Below are 18,835 nucleotides of genomic sequence, written 5' to 3' on the forward strand. Positions count from 1 at the left end.
CTGAGAGGAATTGTTCTTTTCACAAGTAAAGCCGCTCATTTCAAAATGAAGCTCCAATGTAGAACAGACTTGCCACGCTCAAAGAAATCGGCGACTGCAAGATCACAAAAAGAAAACCACGTTAACCACATTGATTAAACCAGCCGAGTTGTCGGCGTCATTCTTTCGGAACCGCAAGCCGCAAATTCTGATTCGGAACGAAACGGAACGGAAAAATAGTGTGCCTAGATTTGAGAGGGTTTCCAACCGTTCGATAGCCACTTTTGAATTACGAACGGCGAGAAGGTGACGAAAAGACGAAAGCTTCGTTCGGGCAGGCGTCGTCGCTCTTCCGTTTCCTTGCCTTTTTTCCACGTGACTACAAAACACATGCTCACTTACGACCAATCTGAGCAGGAGCCGTCCCCATGGTTTCAGTTTTGCTTGCTCCCTCTTTTAAATCTGGGCTCTCTAACACAGGATAGGTCGATGGATGCATAGCGATATTTGGATGGTGACTTGTGCCACCTAACCACATGTTTTTTTTCTTACTTCAGATTATATTGTTTAAGCCTGTTTAAGCAGATTTCACAGCTATCTGTTTATTTATATCAAATAAAATCCCGGGTGCTTTTTTTCTCTTAAAATTGAGACCGAATATCGCAAAATGTCCCTTTTCTGAGATATATAAATATATAAAAAAAAAAAAGGACATGTCACGGTGTTAGGTCTTGCTTTAAACGAGAAAAAAAGGCACGCGTGGCTGTAACTTTGGTTGGTTTTTTTTGTTTTTTTTTTGTGACGCTTAGGGTAGATAGATTATGTTTGCGCCATAAAATTGGATCTTTAGTGCCCAACGTCCATCTGCAGTTGCTTTTCTTTTTTCTTTTTTTTTTTTTTTTCACTAGAACTGCTATACATTTTAGCTTTTGTTCGTTATGAGATGCATATTCTGCACCATGCGCATACTCTGCACATATTATAATTTCATTCACAGCACACTTTGTAAGATTCCTACAAATAAAATCACTATTCAATATTCGGCTTTTTTTTCTTAATTCGATTCGGTATTTGATTTATAACTACTATTCGGTATTTGCACACCCCTAATTTTAAGTGCTGAGGAGATAAATGATGTGTGTATGTTGCATTTGGTTTTGATTACTCAAAATAATCTGGAGTAGCTGAACAATTTTGTCTTTGATGAACTCGGAAAGGCTTGTTTGTCTAAATCGTCTTGCCTGCTGTCAGAATAGAACCATGATTGCTTCCAGTGAATTCTCTGGAAGGTATCGTACCGCAGTCTATCATGGTTGGAATGTAATATTTCGACCAAAATAATTCCTTCAAGTCACTCGGTTGTATGGACTCCTGCACGATATCCGTCGAGTCGGGAAAATCGGCGAGTGACTATGGTAATTAAATAGTTTTTGCGGGTGCAATGCAGCTTTTATACTCCGTTTTACGTCAAGTCTGACCACAACCAATGCCACAATTTGACAGAGGCGATCAAGCGGCACCAAAAGTGCATCGTCCTGGTGCCCGTTGTCTTTTTACGTCCGCCATCACCGGCCAAACCAATTGTGTACAGCAAATGCACCGCAGTGCCGTGCTTTCTTTTCTGCCGTCGATTGGTTCAGCAAATTCACTCTCAAATACGATGAGCAACACGACGAGACACTTTTGGCATTGCTCGATCGACCCCGTCAGATCTTAGGATTGGCTGCGGTAGGATTTAACGTGAAACAAAGTCTCACGACCTCATGTTAAGGACCAGAGGTACACCCCCACCCAACGCCGCAGGTACCAGAGCTTCTTCCCGGTGCCCAAGAACGGCACGTCCCCGTTGCTGTTTGAGAAGAGCGCCAACTACTTTGACGGGGAGTCGGTACCCCAGCGGGCCCATGCCCTGCTCCCCCGTGCCAAACTGGTCACCATCCTCATCAGCCCCACCAAGCGTGCCTACTCCTGGTACCAGGTGGGCACACCTCCCTCCCGCCTTGAAGTTCTGCAGACGAGAAATTTTGCGAGGGCACTATTGCCGTTCGCCCGGGGTCTTTGGCACGCACTACGCAGGGGTGGGGATTGAGTCCAGGATCCCTTTGTTCAATCCCCACCCCTGCCCGCTTCGGGAGTGCCCAAACTTCTCGATCATGAGGAACCTTTATCTCTGTCAGTCGAGATCCAAAGAACCCCTCTCGGTCTCAGCATTGCTGCAATAATTCAGTACAGAAGTCTACAGAAATTGTAAACAGGGATGGATGTACTCGGTCTTAAGTAGTAATACATTACTAGTAACGCGTTACTGTAACTTCGTTACTTTTTTTGTAGCTTGTAACTGTAACGAGTTACTTTTTAAGAATGTAACTTGTAACTATAGTTTTATTACTTTTTTTCTGAAGCAGGGGTGAAAGTAGTAACGACGTTACTTTTGTCGTTACTTTCCAGTTTTTTATGAATAATAAATCACTGAATGAGTACAATTTAGCCATTCTTTGCGCTTTCCAAATTGTCTGTTCTGACATTTCGAGTGTCAAGTTATTTATTGCACAAACTTGTGAATACGTTCTTTCTCGCCAGTCACGACCCGATTATAGTCATGTGTAGATTTGGTGAAAAAAAAATGTAGCTATCTTTAGCAAGTGCTTGTACTTTGTGACTGAACAATTGCATCTTAGTATCTTGAAGAACTGTCTCTTTTGCGGTTTTTCTTTTTTTCTGTGCAAACGCTTTTTAATCGGTTGAATCAAACGTGAAACAACAATACATGCGGAGGGCACTGCGAATCTTTCATATTTTGATTAGCGCCACCACTCCGCACTGCGCATGTTTCATATTTTGATTTGCGCCACTACTCCGGTGTAGTGTCAACAGTCGAGGCAAAATTTACTGCTGTTTGCGTGGGGTTTGTTTCTGGCTTGCTAGGTACGAACTGAAATATGTCCTGGGACTCAATGAACCCAGCGCAACCGTCCACGAGCCAGCAATGTGCTAGTGCTACCAAGGATATGAATGTTGATAAGAACAAAGAACTACCACGGCCAGCGTACAGAGAGTATTTTGCTGTTGTGAAGGTGGTTACTAACAACTTGACCGCAGAAAACGGCACTCTGTTGCCTCAATGCCTACCCGGTAATCAAAAACCTGTTCCGGCAAAACAACACAGCAATTCCTTTTTAGGGCGTTAGACGAGCGCCTGTTCAGCAAGGGCAGGGACGTGTTCATTATCAAACAAGGAAAACTTTAGACACTAATTTCGAGAAGCAACTGCTGCTAAGTTACAATATGAATTGAAAAGCACGCTTTTTCATTTTATACAAATAAACTTGGTGAAAAGCGTTTTCTAGTTTTTCCTAATTTTTTTTGTGTTGTAGAAAAGTAACTGAAAAGTAACTATAACTGTAACGAGTTACTTTTTTGTTGCGGTAACTGTAACAGTAACTTTGCTACTTTTTTTAAAAGTAACTGTAACTGTAACGAATTACTTTTTAAAAGTAACTTACCCAAGACTGGATGTACTAGTGAGTGCTTGGCACATAGTTGTACGTCAATGGGTGGCTGAAATCTGCTAATTAAAGAAAGAAAATGCGCTACAGTCAAACCCGGATATATTGAATTCAAAGGGGATTGTAAAATTGTTTGATTTGTCAATATTTTGATGTATTAAAATGTGTTAAATTAAGCTCGAGTTGAGATTCCCTCGCGTCTCTGCTAATATCGAAGGTATCGACAAACGGGAGCTTACCAAATAGAGCATCTAAGAGCCGCTAAATATAGTAGAGCGTACCGTATTTACTCGCACTATGAGCGCACTCGCGTAATGAACGCACCCCCCAAGTAGGCTCTCAAAATTTCGACTTTTTTTTTCACTCGCGTAATAAACGCACCCCCAACTCGGACGTCAAAATTTTGACCCCTTCCCCCCAAGCGCGCGAAATGAACGCACTTTTCTATCCTGGTGCAGCGAGGTCGCGAATGCATGGGCAGCGTGGGCGAACAAACGCCTTGCAAAGGGCGTTAAAAAAATTGGCAAAGATCCAACGGAAGCAAGAAAAAAACAAAAAACATAAAGAGGAGCTTTTCTTCTTTTTTTTTGTTTTGTTTTTTTTGTTTTTTTTTTGCACAGCGCAGTTTAGACTTTGGGTTCGTGCGCCGCCGCGCGCAAGGAGGTAAGGAAGAGAAGCGGAGACGCGCTCTAAGCAAACGAAACAGCTTGCGAAAGGTGGCAAAAAGAAAAAAAAAAAAAAAAACCACGGAGCTAAAAAAAAAACAAAAAAAAGCTTTTTTTTTTTTTTTTTTTTTGCACAGCGTAGTTTGGTTACGGGGCGGGGTCACGCGCCGCGCGCAAGGAGATAAGGAAGATAAGCGGAGTGCCCTCGTCTAAGCAAACAAAACAGCTTGGGAAAGGCGGCAAAAAGAAAACACCCAGGAATTAACAGAAAAAGAAAACACAGTTTTTTTGTTGTTTTTTTTTTTGCACAGCTTAGTTTGGTTACGGGGTCGGGCGCCGCGCGTAAAGAGATAAGAAGTTACTTCGATTTTTCAGGATAAAAGGTCGGTTCATTATGCGAGTAAATACTAAATACGGAGGCAAAAGTTTTACTTCCCGTAATAAACGCTCCCCCTAACTTTGCATCGATTTTTCGAGAAAAAAAAAAGTGCGTTCGTTCTGCGAGTAAATACGGTAGTTGGTGGAGACCACAAAAACCACTGTGCTTACGCGTGCACCTGGCCGGAACCTTCACACAGCTTAAAGGGGTAGTGAAATGAAATTTTAGCGCCGATCTTGTTGCATAAATATGGGCTAGGGACAGGCACCACCTCGGAAATATAAATATTGCGCTGTAAAACACAGGAGAACTAATTTTAAACATAATTCGATTTCAAATTCTCATCTGGTGATTGGGGGAAAGCTCTCGTGACATCACTTGTACCATAATAGCAGCGCCGTTCTGCGGCAATACGGCGTGCCGGCAGAATTCGCCTAGGCCTGAACGCGTTTGCAAAGCCTTGGCGGAGAAAGCCAAAGCGTAGTTGGCCACAGTGAGCTCGTTCTCGTTGCGGCTCTTTGCACGACACGACCCGGGCGTGCTTCTGGCACGGCCGGTATTAGTTGCTGCGAGTCGCGAGCTGCGAGCTGACGTTAAAAAGGATATGTTTGAACTACGAGGGTGTCAGCAAGAGCCACGCAAATACCTGCTCACACTCGGAGCGGGCACGCGCGTTTGATCGAAGTGCTGGATTCGCTCTGTTAGGCCGCGTTTCGGTAAGCGCTTCTGGACCGATCTTTTATGATTGCAACTCGATACTGACATGACACTCGACAAAAAAAGGTTAGACCGACATCGCGTAGCTCCCACGAACTGCTATAGCTCGACAGTGACGTAGCGTCGAGTCAGAATAAAAATGGCATACTAATAACAGAGTGTACATACCGAGTTGCGAAGGTAATCCGTATGGCGTTTATTTAAGCTCTATATCACACAAAACAAGGAGATAGAATCAATGAAAGTCCCTTTTCGACGACAGCGTTCGTCACCGCTGTCTCGGAAAACAAGGAGATCGAGATGACAAGGGGAAAATATTGACTTCTGAAATTTAGTTCAGGGATCAAACTACTCATCCGGTAAGGGTCCACAAGGGTCGCGCGGGCATATTCCATTCAGCAGGCCAGCCGGTCATGGACAGACAGTCTTGGCCAAGGACCGCCGGAGCAACGGTGCGCCGAGTCGATGTTGCTGCTAGGCCTACTATATTCTGCCGAGCTCGCTCGGTCGGCAGAATCGAGGCCGTTGTAGTTCTTCTCGTGTGTTTGTGGATCCTGCGTTCTTGATCGTCGTGGTCTGTTTCAAGTACTCCTTCCTTTTTTCTTGCTGGTTGAAGTCGGGACGCACGAGAAGAGCACGTAGAAAAATAAATGTCCGTTGGTGGCCGATACCAAGTAACTGAGCGACGTTGTCGGCCTTGTTGATTTGATCGTAAAAAGTGCGTAAGACAGCTTCGGAGCTGTCGTAGGATTCTGTCGTAACCTGCGCAAAGGTTACGACAATTTCGTTTCGAGAGTACGGGTTTTCTCTCAAATTTGTCGTACGCACTTTTTTCGTCGCGAGTTCGCTTTGAGAATCCGGCCTCAGAGCTGGTTTTGTCAGTGCTGCCGTGGTTGCCGACTTGCCGTGGTGCAGCGTGCGTGCAGCCCTTGCACATCTCAAACGGCCACGTTGTCACAGGTCGTATATCGTCGACGCGCCACCAAGTGGCAACGCTCGTAACCACAACATTCACGCCGTAGCCTTTCCCGTCTGGCACAAGTGACGTCACGAATGCGCCCAATATCCCAAGACGCATCGCGCTCTCCGATGGCCGATTTTTGAGCGCGCGCCCAATCGGGCCCATTAGGGTGAAAAATATAGCCATCCGTTCAAAATACAAACGCGCGATTATGATTTATGAATATCATTGATCATATTGAACCTATTTCTGACCATAATAGGTGCATTTCAAGTTTCGCTTCAGAGGGATACTGAACCGAAATTTCGAGCTCACTGAACAAGGCCGGGCGGATAGGCGGGAAGCTGCGGAACCAAAAAATATCTCTCATACGGCGATATATCTAACGGATCGCCGTATTTTTTTGGAAAAGAAGTGCGCGATTGAACCCGGCCGACAAGGCCGACGAGCCAAGGCACGTCACGATTCCCATTCTCTCTCCTTCTCGCAACGTCCCGTCAAGCTGCTGAATTGAAGCAAGGAGGAGAGAAGCGAGGCCACTTCTCCTAATTCTCAAATTCTCCCGGAGGACAGTTACGTCAAAGAACTCGCTTGATCGCGCCCTTCTTTTCCAAAAGTACGGCCATCCGTTTGAGATATCGATGTACGAGTGATGTTTTGGAGTTCGTAGCGTCCAGTTCAACACTTCTGCAGCTTTACTTTGCAAAATCCAAATTTTGGTTCAGTATCCCTTTAAGCAACCAAAAACGAAAATAAGTTTAAAATAAAATGAAAGAAAAATGGAAAAGCAAGATACATAGAAAAAATTATAGGGTGATTTCAGATAAGATCGACCAAAGGATGGCTAGTCGACATTTTCAAATCAACTGATGTTTTTATATGTTATTGTCTAGTGTCTGGTATGAACGAATCCAAACTTAGTTTTGACTAGAAAAAATACTTGGGGACAGGAAAAATCGTAAGGCATGAGGCGGTGGACAGTTGCATTAACGCGCACTGATGGAGGGGGCCCGTTTGAGAGTGAATAGCTAAAGCGATAACATTAGGAGAACTCTAATACGTTTTAGGCGCAAACTATGGGTATAGCTTGCTAGTAATAAAAAGTAATCATATTTATTTAAAATTTATTTATTTTTTTAAAAATTGACAAACATGCCTGCTCGAACGACAAATGGCAAACTTTGGAGGTCTGTATCTCATGAAATAATTTAATCATTATGATATAATTTGCAGATATTATTCTACTAATATATAGCTAATATTTAAAAAATAACTAAGGTATCTGTGTGATACAATACTTAGGATATATTTAGTCAAACATGGAAAAAAAATCAAACAAAGAAAAATTCCAATGCGAATAAAAAAAAAACACCACCCTCGATTTTTTTTTAAATTTAGGTAACCTGTTATACTCTATTTTGGCATTCATTTCCATTAAAAACATGTTGCATCATTTTATTGAGAAAGAAGATACAACTCCCCAAAGTAGGGTCCTTTTTCAAAGCCTACACTTAGCAGTGTTTTATACAAGAACTGACTCTGAGTTCCAGTTTCATGAAACCAACACACATCTTTTATATATTTTTATTCAGATGAGGTCAATGATAACTAAAGAAATCGTTCACACACTTAAATTAAGGAGAAACTACTGTGTACAAAGAGGTATCATATTACGGACTAGTGATCCGAGAAAAGATCATGCAGCCATCGGCCACTAGGAACTTTGTTTACTTTATTCACCTGCGACACTATATGCTATTCCCTCTTCCGCTCTACCTTCATCTCTCTCTCTCTCTCTCTCTCTCTCTCTCTCATATATATCCCTGATATATATCCAGAACAAAAACATGTTCAAGCATTCCCTTTCTGCGTGGTAGTGTTCTGTGGCTAGCAAAAATCATTTCCTCGCTAAGCTCACTATTATGGCAAAATAGTTGCCGGAAACCGCAGACGACACTCGTCGCTAGTTCTGGCAAAACGGCCGATACAATCTTTTTTTCGCATTTCCCCGCTCGCTGTCAAGGACAAGGGGGTTCGCTTCAACCAGCAAAACATGGCCGCCGACGCCTGTTAACTGAGCAGTCATGCCTGTCGCCATCTCACTCGCTGGCGTCACGGGCGATAATATCAGGCACAAAGGGGCACACCAACCGGCAGCATTATCCCCAAATACTCGAGCCTCGCGTAAATACATAGAGTGTAAACGCTGTCGCCATGTTATCGTAGTAAGACCGCCCCCCCCCCCCCCCCCCCCCCTCCCCCAACGGGGGACTGCAGTACGCGACGGCGTACTAACACAACGGCGACGATATCGACATCGCGGGCTCCGAATTTTCCCATAGTTCTACTCCACGGGCATTTCTCGAAACGCTTGATATTGTGTACGCCCGCCTGGAAGGATTTCAGGCGCGTAGTTAAGATAAGGCGGTTCTCCGCGGCAAAAGAAAGCAATTTCACAAAAGCTTAAAAGCGGCGGCGACGCGTGTGCGGTGAACGCTTGTAGTTTTGGTGTAGACAGGGTGTGTGTGTTCTCGTTGTTGACACCAGCCGGCGATAAGGCACTGCAGGCGGTAGCTCAGTACAGCAAGGGCTAATCCGAGTGACCATCAACGTAACCCCACCGCCAACCCCTCGCGAACCAGTCGCCGACATGGTTCAGGCTGTGTCATGAACCACGTGGTAGAAGCTCGGGTGCTTTCATATCAGCGCGTGGAGGGACGACAGTGCGATTCCGGAAAGTCTTTTTCGAAGGCCGCTGACCACAATTTTTTGTCTGGAGACTTTCCCTCTTTCTTCCTTTGACGTGGATCAAGCTTCGCCGACAGCCTCAGTTGTGACCTCTCTTTTCAAATGTATGTTTGCAGTGAGTGAGCTCCTCAGCCTCGGACTTGTCAGTTGTGCACCCAGTAGTTCTTTCACTTGGCAATTATATGCCATCAGTTGGGGTTTAATTTCTATTATTTATGTATACATTATGAAGACGTCCTGGAGCTCCGAACGAGTGTTTTGTGCAGATTACTTTTGCAAACACAAAAAGACTATACCAAAGCAGCGGAATTTTCGAAGTGTTGGCGAGTTGGACCTAAACTCGTTGAAGCAAATTCTTCCGCCTGACTGTTCCACCAAAGTGAGTGCGACGGACTACCTGTGCTACCATTGCTTCATGCACATCGCTAAGGAGATCTTGATGCGAAGCTCAGAGCAGTGCCCTGACATATTTGTGCCAGCTGAAGAAGCAATTGAAGATCTAAATCGCAGCATACTACCTACAGATGTGTCGCCGCTGAGACAACCAAGCGTCGTAAGAAGTCGGGACAGGCCTGCCTATGTCAAGAGAAAGCAGACAGAACTGGAGCAGGTTGCTGTCAAGAATATACGCTCAAGGCTACGTATTGCGTACGACAGGGACGCACCATCGGGGTCGTCCGAACCAACATGCTCCACATGCACTGAGTGGGTGGACAACTTTCGGCAGGTCTTTGAAACCGCCACCTCTCTCCGGGAACGTTGTCAACTGCTTACACTCCTGCCGTCAACACTGACGAAGAATGAGGTTCAAAAGATGATTCCGCAGGCCTCAATGTACCTCATCAGTAAATCCCGAAAACTCAAAGAAAAGCATGGCGTGTGGTATGAGCCGGATCCTTACACGAGGTGCAAGGTGAGCCCTGAGAACCTGTCTGCTGCCCTAGAGTACTTCACGAAAGACGAGCTACAATGTTCGCGCCAAAGTCCCAACCAGAAGGACGTCATCTCTGTCATGCTCAACGGAGAGAAAACGTTCGTGCCAAAGCGCTTCATGACACGCTCAATACGAGAGGCCTTCCGTATATACAAAGACAAGCATCCCGATTCCGGCGTTGGGCTAACGAAATTTTATTCGTTGCGCCCTAGATGGGTCCAATGTATTCCACACCAGGAAGTGTGCGTTTGTGTGTGCTGCGCCAATTATTATCTTTGTATTGCCGCTCTAGAGAACGTTACAGGCTCAACATTCAACACTGGTGAAATGAACTCGGCATTTCTGTGCGACCCAGCAACAGAACTGTGCCTTCAAGGAGACTGTGATCACTGCCCAAAAGGCCAGTTTCTTACACTCCAGGAACTTGATATCCCGGAGGATGAAGAGATTGTGCTTGCAACATGGGAGTCCGGCGACCTTGTGAAAAAAACTTAGGAACCTGAGACTTTCCTAAAAGTCATCCAAGTGACGGTTGGAAGTTGGGTACTTCACAACCATATACGGCTAACGCAAGGTAAAGCGGTCTACGATGAAAAACAGTGCATGCAACGCGGGAGCATTGTCTTTCATTTTGACTTTGCTGAAAACTGGACCATCGTGCTTCCTGACGAAGTGCAAGCATATCACTGGAAAAAAAAAACAAGTTTCGATATTTACATGTGTAGTGACGACAAGAAAATCTACAAACAGCTTTGCCATCATCAGTGAGGACCTGTGTCACGACGCCGCTCACGCTTGCTTGGCTCTAGAAAAAGTGAAGGAGTGGGTTGAAGACAACGTTGCGGTATACTCGTACGTGACGTACGTAAGTGACGGCGCCGCCAGTCATTTCAAGAATCGCTACCAGCTTCACCAATTTGCAAAGGACGATTGCCCACAAGCCCAGTGGTTATTTTCTGCATCTGGACATGGGAAAAATGCATGTGACGGAGTTGGCGGACTCGTGAAGCACCAGGCCACGCTGAACAACCTGAGAGAACGTTCAGTAAGCGCAATTCAGACGGCCAGGACAATGGTGAGCGTTCTATCAAAGAAACTGAAAGGCGTGCATCTTGTATATCTGGACGAAAATGAGGTTGTTCGGTATCGTGAACAAAAAAAAGAAGAGTGGCTGACGGTGCGCGCCTTCCCTGGCATTCAGTCTTGGCACGCGTGGCGGCTCAGCAAGTCATCAACAGAAGGGACCTGTGACGTATATGTAGCACGGACAGTCGGATCTGCTTGGAAGCAACTTTATTAAATGGGTACAGCGAGGAAAACCTTAGCGTAAAGTGCCGAATTTGATTTCCCAAGGACTGCTCATTTTGAATGCAGGGACATCTTATTTATCACATTTTTCTTCACGGGGTATTTAACCTACTGTTTCGGTTGGTGGTTACTAATAATTTTTATCTGATCACTATAAAAAAAATCCCAAAATGTTACCCTCAAGCAGGATAAAATATATCGGCTTGCCACGATTCATTCATACACCGAGAGCATCGAAGCTGCTCCAGTTAGGCACTATGGCATCCATCACCTGAAATTGTTTGTAATCGTAAATACACAGCCAACCTAAATATCTTACTATTATATCTTTGTTTTTGTGTGTGGAAGTAAAGTTATTTATTTTACTCTAGATGTAAAATATACCGGAAGGTACAACTCCACACTGCATCATCTTTTCTCAAATCATTAGTCTCTAATATGATACCACTTTGTAAGCTTATGTAAAATGCTGTATATAGTTTCTCCTCCCTTTTACTGTGTGACCGATCGCTCTTTTTATCAATGACCTCATCTGAATAAATGTATATAAAAGATTTGTGCAAGTTTCATGAAACGGGAACTCAGAGTCACTTCTTGTGTAGGACACTGCTAAGTGTAGGCTTTGAAAAAGGACCCTACTTTGGGGAGTTGTTTCTTCTTTCACAGTGCAATGGTGCAACATGTTTTTAATAGAAATGAATGCCGAAATAGAGTATAACAGGGTACCCAAATTTTAAAAAAATCGAAGGTGGTGTTTTTTTTTTTATTCGCATTGGAATTCTTCTTTGTTTGATTTTTTTCCCATGTTTGCCTAAATATATTGTAACTATTGTGTCACTCAGATACCTTATTTATTTTTTCAATAATAGCCATATATTAGTAAAATAATGTCTGCAAGTGATGTAATAATGATTAAATTATTTCATGAGATACAGATTTCCAAAGTTTGCCATTTGTCGTTCGAGCAGGCATGTTTGGCAATTTTTAGAAAACTAAATAAATTTTTAATAAATATTATTACTTTATATTACAAGCAAGTTGTACCCATAGTTTGTTTGTAAAAAGTTTTAAAATTCTCCTAATTTTATTGTTTTAATTATTCACTTTCAAACTTGCCCCCTCCATCAGTGCGCGTTATTGCAACTGTCCACCTCTCCCTGCCTTACGATTTTTCTTGTCTCCAAATTTTTTTTCTGGTCAAAACTAAGTGTGGATTCGTTTATACCAGACACTAGACAATGTCATATAAAAACATCAGTTGATTTAAAAATGTCGACCAGCCACCCTTTGGTCGATCTTATCTGAAATCACCCTATATATCCTTAGAAAAACTTTTGGCTAGAAACAAAAAAGAGAGCTCCTAAATTCAGGCAGCAAAAAGAAAAACTGGCAAGGCAATAACGGTGAAAGAAAAAGGTAAACAAAGATAAGGCGGTCAAAATGCGATTGCAACGCTGTTCTTGTCAACACCCTCGACTTGCTGAAGACTTTTTGTTTGCTTATATTATTTTGAAGCTAGGAATTCGTGCAGCATCAGTAGCGTTCAGGGAAAGGGCACAGGCTTCCGTTCTAACAGCAGGCACTCCCTGCTCTCCCTAGGCACGCTGGCATATGCCCCTCCCTTTGTTTTTGCCATCCTCCACTTTTTTTTTCTTTTAAGGGGTTCATTGTCTCTTTTCCCACAACTGCTCTTTTGCTGTGTATCTTCTCGCGTGTATTCTGGCTTGGCGGCCTGCCAGCTACGCAACCAAGTGATGCAACCAAGTGATGTGCTTGCCACAAGCCCAATGGGATCGTGGAAAAAGCAATAGGCCTCTGGGCTTCGTTCGCTAAATTGAGCGTCCCCATAATGGGAGTTGGATACAAAAAGGCAACGCTCCTATACTATTACATGTGATTTTCAAGGGGTTGTTTGCACTGTCTGATATAAACAATAATTCGAAATACCTGAGTGTGATATAACCAGGCTCGATTGTACTTGGAGGTAGCCATGGTCAGGAAATTCTGAGTGCTCAAAGAACCCTCGAGAATGCTCAGGGAATGCCATGTTCTTGGGAACCCATGCTCGAATTAAATGAAGCTTTCTTTCTTTTTTTGGGGTCAGCACCAACGGTCGCACGGGGATATGATCGCCCTCAACTTCACCTTCTACGACGTGATCACTGCCAACGACCACTCCCCCAGGCAGCTGCGGGAGCTTCGCAACCGCTGCCTCAACCCGGGCCTGTATGCGCAGCACCTGGAACGCTGGCTCACCTACTACCCGCCCCAACAGGTGTGCTTCAGAGCGGTCCTTTTCACCTTTAAGACCGCCATGGGTTTTGCCTTTTCCGCCTTTTGTTCTCTCCTATTTGCACCTTTCCTCTCGCAAGCATTTGGTATTTTCCCTTAGTGGGGCTTGTGTAGCCTGTTGTTTTCTTGGCCTCTTGCAGAAATAAAGTACCTAAAAAATATCTTACAACCTGCTCAAAGATTTTTTTTTTTTTTTATGTGCATTAGTGGTTTTGTTTTTTGTTCCAAAGAGATAGTACAAGGAAAAATTCAATATATGGGAGTTTTTTGTTTGTTTTGTTTACCATTATTTAATGGAAGCTCAAACAGTGCTTGGAAGGTATCCAGATTAAGAGCACGGAGTTGAGACATTGCAAGGGAAAAGTTGTCACCTTGCTTCCATTCGGTTTCATTTTGGGACGTCCGCTTCTGCGACATTGCGCAGTCTCAAACTCTGAACCGGAGAATCGTCGGATGATAGCTGTCATCCTCTGAATTCAATTCTCAGAAGTGTAGAAAATTCTGAATTAAAAGAGCCAGCTTTCTGATCGCCACTATACTGCCAGAGCAGGCAATACGAAGCAACTATCTTACGTGGATTACGTGTACGAAGCTTCAAATTTCGAAACCACAGATAGACCAGAAAGGCAAAACACGATGTGAATATGTTTTTAGTTCCCCAAAGACATAATGGAAAACAGAAACCAGCATCTCTCGGGGCACGCACCGGGTGACGCTGGTGCGTACCCCAAGAGTTTGGGTGGGAACTTACAATTATGTAATCGGCGCCGTAGATGTGTGGCAATGACCATCAAAGGATTAGCTTTAGGTTCGATTGGGGAGGATAGTTGAGCTTTTTAAGATTTTTCTGACACTTTCAATTGCTTTTTACATTCATATTGGTCATCTGCTTAGCAAGCTGTCAGAATTGACGCACAGTGTAAGAAAGCATACCGTAAAGTTCTGAGAGAATGGCTGCCCCTGAGAAATCGGCCATCCCGTTTTTCTGGCTAAATATCTGTAACATAAAAATCCTGAAGCATTGCTTACCTCCCGATTTCCATCGGACATCACGCGATGTCCAACAAGAATCGCATCAATCACAGAATTACTGTACTGGCACGTCTGACAAGCAAGTTCATAGCGGGTTCCCGCGTTTTTAGGGAGCTTTCGTAGACCTCGTTTCCCGCTCTGCTAAGCCATCCGCAACAAAGAAACCTCTACTCTGCCTGCACACTGATGTCCTTGACTGTAGAGTTCCAGGTATCATAGCGGGTTGTGTAGAGCATTGCGGGACGGTGAAAACAATCTACGAAAATTTTCTATTGTCCGCGATCTGCGCGCGCGATATCGGCTCCCGTAACACGCGAGTTGTTCCCGCTTTATGTTGCACCGTGAAATTCGAATCTGCTGCGTTCGCAATTTGCGATATCCGTTCCCGTGACATTAGGTTTATAGGAGATTCCCGCATTTTTGTCTGCGATCTGCGCACACTCTCTCGATTCCATGCGAGTTTGTCCTGCGTGTATATTGCATCATGAAATATGATTCTACTGCATTCGCAATCTGCAGCATCTGTTCCTGTAACATACGAGTTTGTAGCAGATTCCCGCATTTTAATCCGCAATCTGCGCGCGCGGTATTGGTCCCTGTGACAGGCAAGTTTGTAGTGGGTTCCTGCGTGTTTATTGCACCATAAAACTTGAATCTGCTGCGGCCACGATTTGTGGTATTCATTCCCGAAGGATGCGAGTTCTTGGCGGGTTTCCGCGGGTCCTTCGCTCGGTGAAACGCGAATATGCTGCGTCTGCAACCTGCGGTATCCTTTCCTGTTACACAGGAGTTTGTGGCGAATTCCCGCATGTTTATTGCATTGTGAAACGCTAATTTGCAGTGTCCGCAATTCGCAGTATCAGTTCCCGCGTCACGTGGTTTTCAGCGTGTGCCAGGGTGTTTATCATTCATTTTTGATTAAGTTTAGCTGTGGCATCCCCAAAGATAGCCCACCTCATGTTTTTTACCATTTATCTCTTCACTTTTGCTGGACGATCTTTCGGAACTTTACTGTATGTTTGACCTAATTTATTTCCAAACATATTTTGTTGATGTGGGGATTAGTAAAGCATTTTTCTGCATGAATGGCAAGATGCAATTAACATTCTTGGGGTTATTGCTAAAAATTTCATTATATAAAATTGTGGGACGGTGTTGTTCCCCTGAGCCTTCCTTTTTCCTGCATTCGGAAAGATTTTTTTTTTTTTTGTCTGCATTGGCAAAAAGTTAGCTTTGGATCCAAGCCAGCTTCAAATCTCGACTGTGGTGCCAGCACTCTGAGAAAATTGTATTGCAGTGTAGGTGCCATGTTTCTGAGATAGCATGTGCATCTGAGATCCCCAGGCAGTTAAAACTATGGTCGCCGACCGAATTTTCGGACTTGGAGGGGACCCTGAAAATGTCCAAATAATCAAGCGGTTCGAAAAATCAATTTCAGGGCAAAATATCAAGTTTCCACGCATATTCCGCTGTGTATTGGCCACTTTACACTCTCTCAATGTCAATTTTAATTTGTGCCTTCGTGGGCACAAATAGCGAAGTTGAAGTTGGCTCCATTTGGCACTATTTGGAGACAACGTTTAGTCCACCAAGCTCGCTTAAATACTAAGCCTTTCGGCAAAAAACCGTCACGCCTAAAGACCACAAGAACGGCAGACGGCTGCTCTTCTCGCGGTCGCACTCGAAAAACACGGACCACGAGGAGAACTGGAAGAACCATAAGTATAGGCAGACGGCGGCCATGTTGGCTATAGTGGAACCAGAAAACACGACTATAGCCTCAACCTAGCTTGTTTACTGCGTAGGGCATGGTATCGAGGCTACAGGGCAAAATCAAAGCAACCAAAATGGCGGCAACTAAGCTCGCTGCACTATCGCGGCGGCTGTTTTGTGGCTGTAAACTGAGGAAATCGCACAAATTATGTTCGAAATATCGAGCAATTAGCTTTATGGTGTCCAAAATATCAGTCAATGTTATACATTAACTCTATGGGGCAAGTGACGGTTCGGCAAAAACGTCCGAATAATCGGATATGTCCAAAAAATCAGCGTCCAAAAATTGGTCGGCGACTGTATTTCAATGTCTCCAGCTGGGACAAGCTGATGTCCTTCATTATTTAGATGCAGGAGCCTTTAAACTTCTATTTCATTCCACAACCTTTCTAGTTTGACAAAGAAAGTGTTCCTAGCTTTACATCAGCACATTTTCTGGCAGTCACTTACATTTTGTGTATGGTCCGTTGCAACTCGAGAAGGTAGGGCGAGGGTAAGATGGGCCGGGGCTTCTCATCTTCAGCGTTCCGTCTGCTTCCCCCTCCCGGGCCCGTCTTACCCTCGCCCTACCTTCTTGAGTTGCATCAGACTATAGCACACACTACCAGTTGTGTTTGTGCCAGCTCGTTGCTCTTGGTACTGACGCTGGTTGCTCTTTCTGCAGCTGATGATAATCGACGGGGAGGAACTGAAGTCGGACCCTGTGAGCGTCATGAACAAGCTCCAGACATTCCTTGGCATCACACCCTTCTTTGATTACACTGCATCTCTCAGGTAAATCATCAGTTACATTCTTTTTTTTTTTTTTTTTACTTAATTAGGTGTGTGGTTTTTCAAGAAAAATATAGAATACTTAATAGTCTCACGTGCCCATCTTTTTGCTAAGGAGGTGAAAAGTGCATTGCACAGATAAGTTGTATGTGGAAATTCTAGTTTCACCACTCTAGAACCGTGCTAGTGTGTTTTCAGAGGCTGCTTTAAAAATAATGTATGGTTGAACCTGGATATAAATTGAATTCAAAATGAATCATAAAATAGTTTTATTTTACTATTCATTTTACGACTCAGGAACATGCACTTGGTCATTTGAATAGATGGCTGCACTAAGAGTCACAAAATGAGCCATCCCCGATTTCCCTGTGGGTGCTGTCATCTTGGTGCCTAGCGTAGAGCGGGCGCAACTGGCGATAATTACAACGAGAAAATGCAACTTCCAGTGCTCTGGGTAGGATATGGGGCAGCTCTGGCCATCTTGGTTTTAAAAGCGCACAAAAGACGAGGACAGAGTAAGAAACACAAACAACGGACGAGCGCTCTTACTTTGTTCTCGTCTTTTGTGCGCTTTTAAAACCAAGATGAATAACTACCAACTAGCCCAACTTTCCACTCTACTGCAGCTCTGGCCATATTGTTTTCTTCTGTCCCAAACCGTTTTAACAATCTTGGAGTACGGAAAGGCATTTCCTGCAATTTGGGATAAAGCGTCGGGCAAGTGGTGTCTATGGTCTAAAAGCACCAAGTTTGCTGAAGTGTCGTTGTTTGAAGCATAGCCTATGTAGTGTCTCTACGGTAATCCAGTGTTGGTGCACCTCAGCTCAAAGCGCGTAGAGAACCGAGGGGGCTCCTGAGATTCTTTCCCTGCACGTGCCCCCTTTAATCCGAATGAACATTTCACTGGCTTGCTTTCGTGTACTCGCTTCAAGCGCATTGAAGGTGCCATGGGTTAGTGGTCGTGCACTGGCTAAATGGCTGAAGTGGTTTGCAGTGATATCGCATTTTCGTTTTCGCTTTCTTAGGGTAATACAGTCGAACCCGGATATATCGAATTCAAAGGGGATCGTAAAATAATTTGCTATATCGATAATTTGATATACAAAAATATGTTAACTTAAGCTCCAGTTGAAATTTCCGCGCGTCCCTGCTAATACCGAAGGCCGCGACAAACGGGACCTTACCAAATAGCTAGAGCTTCTAAGAGCCGCTAAATACAGTAAAACTTGGTTGGTGAAGATCACAAACACGTCCGCGTTTACCCCACGATGTTTGTAATAAAGTTAAGCAAGCAACAAAAAAGAAACCTCACTAAATTCAGGCAACAAAAAAAAAAAGCAAAAAGACGGGCAATGCAAAAACACGGCGAAAGAGAAAGGTAAACAAAGATATGGCGTTCAAAGTGTGATTACTCAACCGTTGTCGATGCTCTCAACTTGCTAAGACTTTTTACTTTTTTTTTTCTCCTTATTTTATTTTGGGGCTAAGGAGTCGCGCAGCGGCAGCGGTATTCCAGGAAAGAGCGCGCGCTACTGCTCCACCCCCTTTTTCTAACGTTTGGGATTTTTTTTTCCAATTGTTATTTTGTTGCGTAGCTTCGTGCGCGTAAGCTGGCTTGGCGGTCTACCAGCCCCGCAGCGCGAGCTATGTGCCCGCCGCGAACGCAATCCCGACCACCGGAGAAGCGACCTGCAGCCGTTTTAGTTCGCTATACCGAGTGTCCCTGCCATGGGAGTTCAATACAGAAAAACAACGTTCCTATACTATTAC

The 18,835-nt window shown here is 44.2% G+C and overlaps 1 protein-coding gene across 1 annotated transcript in view; it reads left to right on the plus strand.

The window, feature by feature from the left end:
• The window catches only part of LOC120847479 (bifunctional heparan sulfate N-deacetylase/N-sulfotransferase), a 78,015-nt gene that overhangs the window by 51,537 nt on the left and 7,643 nt on the right, over window positions 1-18,835 (plus strand). Inside the window, exons 15-17 of the mRNA XM_040219264.3 lie at window positions 1,783-1,957; window positions 13,302-13,472; window positions 16,959-17,068. Coding sequence (XP_040075198.2) covers window positions 1,783-1,957; window positions 13,302-13,472; window positions 16,959-17,068 — 456 coding nt within the window. The remainder of the gene's footprint in view (window positions 1-1,782; window positions 1,958-13,301; window positions 13,473-16,958; window positions 17,069-18,835) is intronic.

This window comes from Ixodes scapularis, unplaced genomic scaffold (genome assembly GCF_016920785.2).
Source record: "Ixodes scapularis isolate PalLabHiFi unplaced genomic scaffold, ASM1692078v2 PGA_scaffold3__209_contigs__length_174095766, whole genome shotgun sequence".
NCBI lineage: Eukaryota > Metazoa > Arthropoda > Arachnida > Ixodida > Ixodidae > Ixodes > Ixodes scapularis.